This window comes from Rhincodon typus, chromosome 11 (genome assembly GCF_021869965.1).
Source record: "Rhincodon typus isolate 14 chromosome 11, sRhiTyp1.1, whole genome shotgun sequence".
NCBI classification, from domain to species: Eukaryota; Metazoa; Chordata; class Chondrichthyes; order Orectolobiformes; family Rhincodontidae; genus Rhincodon; species Rhincodon typus.
The window spans coordinates 65,553,373-65,564,441 of NC_063342.1; the positions used below are offsets into that span (position 1 = coordinate 65,553,373).

The window sequence follows — 11,069 nt, forward strand, 5'->3', positions numbered from 1 at the left end:
ACCGGCCCGCTCACCATAACCCTTAATTCCTTTACTGTTCAAAAATTTATCTAGCCTTGCCTTAAAAACATTCAGTGAGGTAGCTTCAACCGCTTCACTGGGCAGGGAATTCCACAGATTCACAACCCTTTGGCTTCCCTTTATTTTGAGGCGATGCCCTCTAGTCCTAGTTTCACCTGCTAGTGGAAGCAACCTCCCTGCCTCCACCTTATCTATTCCCTTCATAATCTTATATGTTTCTATAAGACCACCCCTCTGCATAATGTGCTTGTGCATTATGTCCTAGAATGTAAGCAAGTTGATAAACCTATGAGAAAGACCCATTGGATTTTGAGTTTGGTGAATAATTACATAAAACCATGAGATTTTTATTCACTATTGGGATATGGGTGCTGCTGACTAGGCCAGCATTTATTGCCCATCTCCAGTTGCCCTTGAGAAGATTGTAGTGAGTTGCCACCTTGAATCACTGTAGTCAATTTGCTGCAGGTAGACTCACAATGCCTTTAGAGAGGGAGTTCCAGAATTTTGACCCAGCAACGCTGAAGGAAAATTGATGTTTCCAGTCAGAATGGTGAGTGGCTTGGAGGGAATTTGCAGGCAATGGTGCTCCCATGTGTTCGCTGCAGTGTCCTTCCAGATGATAGTGGTAATAGGTTTGGAAGGTTCCATCTAAACAGCCTTGGCAAGTTTCTGCAGTGCATCCTGTAGTTGGTACACACTGCTGGTCAGTGGTGGAGGGAACGGATATTTGTGGATGTAATGCCAATCCAGCTGGATGCTTTGTCTTGAATGGTGTCAATCTTCTTGATTTTGGAACTGCACTCATCCAGGCAATTAGAGAGTATGCTATCAACTCCTGACTTATGCTTTGTAGATGGTGAATAGGCTTTGGGGATTCAGGAGGTGAGTTAGTCACTGCAACATTCCTAGCCCCTGACCTGTTCTTGTAGTCACTGTATTTATATAGCTAGTCCAGTTCAGTTTCTGGTTAATTGTATACTATAGTTGAAGTACAATTTTGGTTACCTAATTAAAGAAAAGACAGTAAAAAAAAAAGTTGAAATTATAATGGAGATTCACCAGGATGCTTTTATTGATGAGAAACTATAGTTTTGCAAGCCTTGAGATACTGTGATTTTTTTTCCATTAGAGCAGAAAAGCTTAGAGGGAATCTAATGGAAGATTTTTAAAAATATGTAGGGTTCTTGCTATAGTGACTGACTGCAAAAGTTCATTGGCTCAGATGGGAGAATAGCCGATGAAGAGACTATCAATTTAGAAACTCCACTGGGAAAGAGAGAGATTAGAAGAAACTTCTATATTCCAATAAATGTTGGAGATTTTCCATGGTTGATGTAGAGACCATTACATATTTTAATGAAAAAATGGATAAATATCTGATCCAAAGGATGATGGGAGTCTATGGTGAGAGTCAGGCAGTGGACATAACTTCAGATTGTTCTAGAAAACAACTGACACACACAGAAATGCTGATTGGAGGTCTTGCATTGTAAACTGCTACATTCCAGACAAATCCTAAAATGAGTCAATATCTAAAATTTATAGCTTTCCTTAGTTCTGTTTGTTGTCCTACAACACTTCACTCCAATATGGTATAATTAGTGAATGGTGGAACCAACTACATCAGGCCAAATTATGCATGTATAAATTCTACTAAGAGTAAAATAGGATCCTCTTGAACTAATGGGTTGGATATTTTCAGAAGCACTTTCCACTTAAGAGAAACTGGGAGATGACTTATAGGATATCTGTCCAACCTAAAAACATTTAAAATATGAAGGTGTTGATAGGGTAAACATAAAAGAAATTTCCATTTATGGAAAGCTAAGGATGAATTAAATATAACATTTAGTCACTAATAATCTGATGAAGACCTCCTGGGGAAATCTCTTTATCCAGAGAATGTTAGAATGTACAACTTGGTGCCACATAGAATGCTTGAGCCAAATAATATAGATAAATAGATTTAATTAGGAAGCTAAATAAGTACTTGAGGATGGTTGGATGAATTTGAGTGGGAGATGCTCCATGCGTAGAGCACAAACACTAAGTTGGACCAGTTGGGCCAAATTAACCTGATTTTGTGTAAGTTACTCTGTACTAATGAGGTGTAAATTGTGCAGACTGCACTACGTGCAAATTAAAAATAATGTACTTCACTAAAAATAAAATAAATAACTGAGGAAAATGTGGAAAAGGTTGCCAATTCATTATCGTCCTTTTTATACTATTCCACAAGGTCAAAATTACCTTTTGTATGTGCTAGAATATTGATAATTTTATCTAAACAGATCTAGAAAGTAATTCCTTTGTGAAAATTCACTTGTATACTCATCACTTTTTTTGCATTTTAAAAAGGTTAATTTAAGTAGTTCTATGTCTTTCCTCCCCTGCCTTTTAGCTAAAAATGCACCTTCAGAAGAAAACATTAACATTTGGGGAACTTGGCATTCCACATTGAAACATGGGTCTAGAGAGGAAGGGATAACAGGTACAGCAAACGTGCGGCACTTTTTTTTAAATTATACTTTTTTTAAATTATACTCACCTTTTTGGAAGGCTGTGACTAATCTGCATGCTTCTACGGCTGAAGGACAAGGTTATTATGCCTAACGTATTTATAAGTATCAATAAGTAATAGGAGCAGAAATAGACCATAGAACCCCTTGAGACCCATCTTCAGACTCAGTGACATTCTATTACATACTGTCCATATTCCTGAATTCCCAGCGTTGAACCCTCTAGGTTAGAGAATTTAAAAATTCACAACCCACTGCACGAATGAAATTTTCTCCCCTTGGTCCTAGATGGTTCTCCCGTTATCCTGGAGTTATTGTCCTATATTTTATACTACCTAACTCGTGGAAACCCTGTCAAGCTCCTTCAGAATCTGGTAAGCTACAGTAAGATCATTCTTCAGGACTCCAGAGGATAGAGGCCCAAAATACTTAGTCTTTCGTTATAGGACACCCCTTTCATCCCAAGAACTAATCTACTGAACATTCATTGGACAATCTCCTGGGTAAGTATGTCCTTCCTTTAAAACGGAGACCAGAACTGCACACAATACCGGGAATCCGATACTCAATAACCAATACTCTTGCTAAAGCCCTATACAATTCAAGAAAGACTTCCTTGTTCCTGTACTCTAACCCTCTTGCAATAAAAGCCATAATGTTATTTGTCATCCTACTTACTTAAAAGTTTCATGTCATTTCCAAAACAAATTCTGCTTTTCTATTCTTGTGGTTAAAGTGAGTATCCTCACACTTCCGCTTGTTTGCTCAGCCATTTAACCTGTCTATAAATTTGTTTGCAGCCCCTCTCTGCCCTTCTCACAGCATGAATTCCCACCTACCTTTGCATCAACAACAATTCTTGGGCACACTACTTTTGGCAGTTCTGTCAAAATTATTAATTTAGTTAGTAAACAGATGAGACCAAAACACTGGTCTTTATAATGCTGTAGCAGTTGCCGACTGCCACCTTGGAAAAATCCCCCTCTATCCCTATTCTTTGCTGCTTGCTCAATAACCAGTACCCAATCCATGCTAATATATCAGCCCAACTCGTGAGTTATTATGTTATGCATTAACTTTTTTGTGTTGGCTGTGGTTCATTTGGTAGCACATTCACTTCTGAATTGCAAGATATTGGGTTCAAATCCCACTCGAAGGCCTGACCACAAAAACCAAGACACTGCAGTGTAGTACTGAGGAAGCGCTACGCTCCAAGGTCCCATCTTTCAGATGGGATGTTAAACTGAGGCTCCATTTTTTTGCCTGGGTGGATGTGAAAGATCCCATAGATTTTTGAAAGAAAAGCGACCTGGTATCTTGGCCAACAATTATCCCTCAATCAACTTCACAAAACAACAACAAACCCAGATTATCATCATTATTGCTGACAGTCTGCCTCCAACAAAATGTTTTACATGATATTGTAAGTTCATGTTATTTCCCTTAAAGTAAGAAACTGGGTGTGGGTATCATGGCATTGAAGAATCCAACAGACATTATTATAACTAGGTATTATGTCCAATTCTTACATTCCTCAGTCACATAAGTGTTTGGGTTAATATTAAGCTATTAAATTACAACAGAGCATGCTTCCAATGAAGAATCATGCTTTCAATGTAATCAGGGCTATATGAGACCTTTTATAGCCTCTGGTCACATGGTATGATGCTGTGATGATGTCATGACTATTGAAATAACTCCACAGAGGCCAGTATCCTGTCACCAAGTCACCCTTTATTCTCATTTTTAGAGTCATTAATACTGATCCTGCTCCCTCAGAGCCAGCTCTGAGCGAACAGCATGTCTGACACTTCCGTTCTTATCTGTCAGCAGGGCTCGCTGATTGAGCCTGTTAATCCAGTCCAATTGGGGAACTCGAATTTCATGAGGTCCACCTGCCTGGTCTCATTACAATCAAGGCAGCTGTGATATCTTAAAAGTACACTGAAGTACTGATCATGAGACATATACTCTGGGACGATACTCATTGGAGTTTAGAAGGATGAGGGGGGGGATCTAATTGAAACTTACAGAATACTGAATGGCCTGGACAGAATGGATGTTGGGAAGATGTTTTTATTTGTAGGAGAGACTAGGACCCGAGGGCACAGCCTTAGAGTAAAGGGAAGACCTATTAGAATGAAGATAAGGAGAAATTTCTTCAGCCAGAGAGTGGTGAATCTATAGAATTCACTACCACAGAAGGTTGTGGAGGCCAGGTCATTGAGTACATTTAAGACTGAGATAGATAGATTATTGATTATCAAGAGGATCAAGGGTTACGGGGAGAAAGCAGGAGAATGGGGTTGAGGAACTTATCAGCCATGATTGAATGGCGGAGCAGACTCAATGGGCCGAATGGCCTAATTGCTGCTCCTATGTCTTGTGGTCTTATAATACAACTACAGGGCTTTTCAGGCAAGTTTTCTGAGCACAAATTATCTGCAGTATTTCCAACTGTAACTAGATTTCAGAGAAGTACATCGTTGGCTTTAAAATGTCCTGAAATGTCCAGGGAAAGATGCTATGTAAATGCAGATCTTTAGTGCGGTGCGTGTTGAATGCCATTTTGAAATACAAGTATACTACATCAACTTGCTTCCTTTGATCTGCCATATTAGTTACATCCTCAAAGAATCTTATTAAATTGATAGGCCATGATTTCCTTGTCATAAAACGATGTTAACTTTATCCAGTCATTTTGTGATTGTAGTTTAATTGCTGACACTTCCTTGGCATTAAATTCCAGCATTCTACCTAATGATGACTGTCAAGCTATCTTGCTTGCAGTTCCCTGTCATCTCTCTCCATCTGTTCTTGAATACAAGTGGTACGTTTGTTAAATTCCAATTCACTGGTGCCATTCTAGAACCTAGAGAATTCTGGAAAATTGTAACCAGTGCATCCATTGCTTTTAACTACCTCTTTTTTTAGAATTGAACTGAAATTGGGAAGAGGTATTTAGCGGTGGAAGAACTGATATTGCACCTCCTACTGGGTAGTCATGGAGTGGTCTAGATTATAGAATCAAGACTGTTCAATGGTTGCCTAATAGGAGGTAGAGTTCTTTATCTTTTTTTTGGGATATGGGTGTTCCTATTGAGGCCAGCATTTTATCAGTTGTCTCTAGCTGGCCTTAGCAGGTGGTGCTGGTCCATCTTCTTGAATTGCTGTAAAGCTTTGATATGATGGAGTAAAATAATAGTCACCATAGTCCCAGAGGATGATAAGGCTGCTTTCTTGTCAAAGAGAGAGATGACTGGAGATGGTTTAACATGAGTTTGAGAAGATAGCACCTTCATAGTAACGTCAGCTGTTCAGCAATTGAACCCAAGCAGTTAGTATCACTCTGCATTGCAAATCAGCTGTCCACCCAACCGACTGCCAACAAAAGAGTAGATTGCTAATTGTTGAGAGTGGACACTGACCGGGAAAGTACTGGAGTCAGATTAGGGTGAACTGGCAGGTTTACTCCCCTAAATTATTGTTTAAGTAACTATGGGAAGCAACGTCGAAATTTTAATCTCCTTAAGTTATGATTGCTGCAGTATGGTATTCCATCTGAAACAGTAGCAGAAAACTCCGAATATATATCTCTTGAGAAAATAGTGTAGAAGGTGCAGTAATAGCTCTACCTTGTTAAACACCTCTTCAAATGTTTGTTTCAACTGTCTTCAAATAAGGAAGGCAGGAGCCTATTCAAGTAATTTATTCTGTGTTTCATTGACTGTGCTATGTTTCTTCTATCGTGGAACAGGAGGTTAATGAAATTATCCTTTTGCAGAATAAATGCCAGTAGGGGCCTGCTTTAAACTTGATCATTCAATAATTCATAAAAGGAATACATTTGTAAAAGATTTGAGAGGTGGCATTTAACTGAAACATAATTTTCACCATTGATATTTTAAACTATTCTTGTCTCATTCGTGCTTATAATGATGCAAATTATGGGGCTTACTAATTCTGAATTTTCTTTATAATGTTTCACATGACTTGCCTTAGCATCTCAGAAATCTTGGACTCCAAAAGACCACTTCTGATTCACATCTGCAAACATTTTCAAAATCATGATCAGTTATTTTAGTCATAAAGTTTTTTTGGCTACCTTGTAACATCTGGAACCTAACATGACCAACTTTCTCCTGCATCATATAATCATACAACACAGAAGGAGGCCACTTGACCTGTGACTATTGTACCTGTGCCAGGTCTTTGAAAAAGCTATCCAGTTAAATTGGTGTCCGCTGCCTGGCTATCTTCCTGCCAGTCACATTTTCTTCTATTTAATCTGTCAAAACCTTCATAATTTAATCTGTCCCTTGACTCTCCTGTAATGAAAAGCAATCCCAGCTACTCTCATTTCTCCACATAATTCTAGTGTGTTACAGTGGTTTCATTTCTAAGGAATAACGAAGATCCAGTTTCATTTAAAATATGTTTAGGGAATAAATACTCTTGAATTTTCTAGATGCCACTTTCCCTTGGAATTCTACACTGAATTTCTTTATCATCATCATCGCATTGGAAGATTGACATGTCTACGAGTAATTTCTTATTCTTTCTTACCTAGGTTCGTATGGAGATATTTATCAAAGCAGTGTGCTACAGCAAAGACAGTGTTCTCTGTCACAGGGAAACCTCACGGCAGACTGGCCTGTCATTCAGGCCTCTTCTACGTCTTCTCTGGACAATGCAAAGCAGCCTGTGCGAAGAACTCATACTGCAGAAGGTGCCCCTGAGTACAGAACCCACACTCCTGTGAGTCGTGTTTGCAGCAGCCCTCAAGTGCCAGGAGGTAAGAAACATGTGCAGTTGAGCCTGGAATCTTTGTGCCTCAGTCATGACCAGCGGTCCACAGGAAGCGCAGAAGAAATTCCTCAGAAAACCTCAGAAACCTCTTTGTTGCACAAGAAACCGTGGCAGTTCCATTTTAGGCACGGGGACATCAACAGAAATGAGACTCGGCCCCCTCCTCCATACCCCGGCCCATTGAGACAAAGCGCTCCGACTTCTAGTAAAGCTGGTACACATCAGGAGCAAGCTCTGTCAAGACTTCAAAAGACTCAGCAAAGTTCTGTGGAACAACAGGCAGCATCATCCAAACAGTCAGCGCCCAACTCTGAGCAGCAGGACTCTGTTTCCTGTAACGAAGAGAATCAAAGCTGGTCCAGGCAAACAGACCATCAGAACAATAAGAGCAATTTAGCAGAGGCTGACTGGGTGGAATGGCAGAGAGAACGATGTCAAATCTGGGAGCTGCTGTCTGCAGACAATGCAGATTCACTACCAGAAACTCTAGTATGATATCTTGAACTGCTCTCACAGTAGACTTTGTTTAGATGTCATTTTAATTTTTTTTAAAGAAACAAATCAAAATCGTCCTATCATTTACACAAAACATATTTTTATATTTGTGCGATATTTTAACTTTCTTTTACTTTTCAGGGTGTAAAACAACACAGTCTTTAACATTCTTGTACAAAGTCAGTGTGTCTGTCAGCACCTAAAGCGTAGCATAGGACAATACATTTGAATGTTGCTGTATGCATAAAATATACATGAAATATACATATATATTATATATATATATATATATATCTATCCTGTGTTGTAATTTCCATTTGATTTTATATTTATACATATGTTTGTTTTGGAAGAAATTATGTTCAGAACTGCATTCAAAGAAAAAAATCTATTTTGGACTGCTCATACATCATTGCACTTATCTTGTTGCTCTAATGACTAATTGTAGCCTCAGCAGCTCTGTGTACACCAACTGGTGTTTCTGTTATTGTCTTATGTGTACATTACAAGGTCTTCTTGCCACTGACTAAATGAAATAACCACTGCAGTATCAAGGTTTTAACTACTGTCAATGTTCTTTGTGGGCTATCATTATCTCTTCTTCAGCTACATGTACTGCTCTAAAGTACCAACCCACACTCCCATGAATAAGTAACCTACATACTCTACTGCTAGTTACCATTTGCAGTGATGTTATTCACAGGGTTTTTAAAAAAATAATTCCCCTCCTTACCCCTTCTTAGAATGTGAAAAATAGGATAGAGATGGAAAGAGAATATAGCATCACAATTTGCTACATGGCAGTGACAATTCAGCTATCACCACATTAAGTCATTGCTTGATTGATCTCCGGCCAGGTGGAAGTCTAATATTCCTGACTCGCAGGGACTGCTGTGCACGCAGTTTAAAGAATGGGGAAATGATAGGTTACATGTTTTGAATGTATTCAAACGAGGGATATGCATAAAGTGTACCTTTTTAAAACAAGATTGTAAGATACGTTTTAATTTTAAACAATTGTGCCAAAGTTAGAAGTGACAAGTTCATACAATTCCATTTATTTTGTTTTCAGAGGAAAATAACATTTTATAAACTGATGTTTTAATTTGTTTGAACTCTGGGCTAGCAGTTGGCCACAACCATGTTCACGTTTAAAATTTTCTGCCAGTCAAGGCAAGTATATTACATTGAAACAGTTGTGATCTAACACAGTACATTGTCTTAAGCTGGTAAATAACATAATCTTAAATCTCACGTGCTGTAAAGATCCAATTAAAAAGAATGTGATAAAACAAGATTGATTTCTGAGTTTTTAATATGGCTAGGAACATTCCAAGTTATGCATCTAAAATTTAACGTGATTGTACAAAATAGGTGGCGATGTAGCCTGTTTCATGCTCCAATGAAAATCATGTGAAGTTCCTGAAAAAATTAGAAACAAAAAGATTCAGTGTGAAATTACAGGTGGGGTACCATGCATTAGCTTGATGTGAGGCCAAGAAGGTGTGACTACTTTGTATAGTTTTAGGACATAGTCATGATAAAAGGTCTTGTTTGAACCTATTCAGCTGAATTTCTGCCCCTCTAGTGGACCTGAAATCACTGTCTGAAGTAACCTACAACATATTCAGTGACTATTAATGTGTTGTTTATCCTCTTTGTCCTCAACCAGTTTTTAAGACAATGTGAGACATTCCATCTTCCCCATTGCCCCATTTCTGTGGAGAAACCTTGTGTGATTGTGACACCACCTTATCCTGCCTCATTATGTCACCACCACAATTCCCCCAAGAATCAGGCCCATTTACACTTCTTCATCTTTGCTTTTATATATATGTTAATGACACTCTGCTCTATCACCTCTCTTAACCTTACATCTACACATGATGAACTGAAAAAATGTATTAGATATGTTGTCTGAACTTGAAGTTGATAAAAATAGCAGGACCAGATGAGATGCTGAGGAAAGTAACTGTAGAAATTATGGAGGCACTGGCCTTCATTATTTTCCAGTCTTTCTTGAAGTCTGGAGGATTGGAGAATTGTAAATGTTGGACTTTTGTTAAAAGAGTATAATGATAAGCTCAGCAACACTTAGGCCAGTTAATTTAACTTTGGTAGGGAATCTTCTAGAAACAATACTTCAGGGGAAAATTAATAATCACTTGAGCACGTGTGGATTAATAAAGGAACGCCAACAGAGGATTTTTAAATTGCTGGCATTTTTAAAAGAGATAACAAAGAGAACTAATAAAGATAATGCTACTGAAAGTACATCTGTGCAGTGTTTTATCACAAACCTGTGAGCAAAGTAAATGGGACATTACCAACGTGGATAAGAACATTGGCTAAGTGGCAGAAAACAGAGAATAGTGATTTAATATATGTCTCTAAAACTGGAGGAAGGTTTGTAGTGAAGTTTTCTAGGGATCAGTGTTAGAACCCTTAGTCTTTATAATTATTTATGACTGACCTTGACCTTGTTATACAGGGCACAATTTTAAAATTTGTAGACGCTACAAAACATGGAAGTATTGTGAGCTATGAGCAGCTTCATGTAGAATGTCTAAAGAATGTTGGCAAGATTGTGGAATGAGCAGACCTGTGTCAGATGAAAGTTAATGCAGAGAAGTCTGGAGTGGTTCATTTTGATAGGAAGAGCATGAAGGGATAATATAAAATAAAGGGTACAGTTCTCAAAGGGATGCAGGATCAGATGGACCTGAATGTATATGACCATGGACCACTGAAGGTGGCAGGACAAGTTGAGAGAATGGCTAGTGAAGTACACAATAGGTTTTATTGATCAGGCATGGAGTACAGGAAGTCATGTTAAATGCGCTCAAAACAATGATTTGGCCTCAACGGGACTACTGGATTCTGTTCGGGTTTTCACCCTTTAAATAGGATGTGAGGTATAACAGTGCAGTGCAGAAAAGATTCAGGTGATAGAATCAGGGATAAGGAACTTAAAGTTTTGTAGACAGGCTGGAGAAGTTGAAATGGTTTTTCTTGAGGAGATTTGAGAGATATTCAGAATCATGTGAAGTCTGGATAGAGTAGATAGTAAAAACTGATCCCGCTGGTGGAAGAATCAAAGATGAGGGCACGAATTTAAGGAAACTGGCAAAAAAAAGCAATGATGACGTGAGAAGTATTTTCATGCAATAATGGTTAAAATAAGAATGAAGATTTTATCAAGACATTCCTAGGCAGGGAACC

General features: G+C 38.4%; 1 protein-coding gene across 1 annotated transcript in view; it reads left to right on the forward strand.

Moving 5' to 3' along the window:
- LOC109935041 (rho GTPase-activating protein 6-like) overlaps positions 1 to 10,118 on the forward strand; it is a 515,598-nt gene extending 505,480 nt beyond the window's left edge. Inside the window, exons 9-10 of the mRNA XM_048602528.1 lie at positions 2,426 to 2,515; positions 7,114 to 10,118. Coding sequence (XP_048458485.1) covers positions 2,426 to 2,515; positions 7,114 to 7,847 — 824 coding nt within the window. The 3' untranslated portion in view covers positions 7,848 to 10,118. The remainder of the gene's footprint in view (positions 1 to 2,425; positions 2,516 to 7,113) is intronic.
- Positions 10,119 to 11,069: the final 951 nt, after the last annotated feature.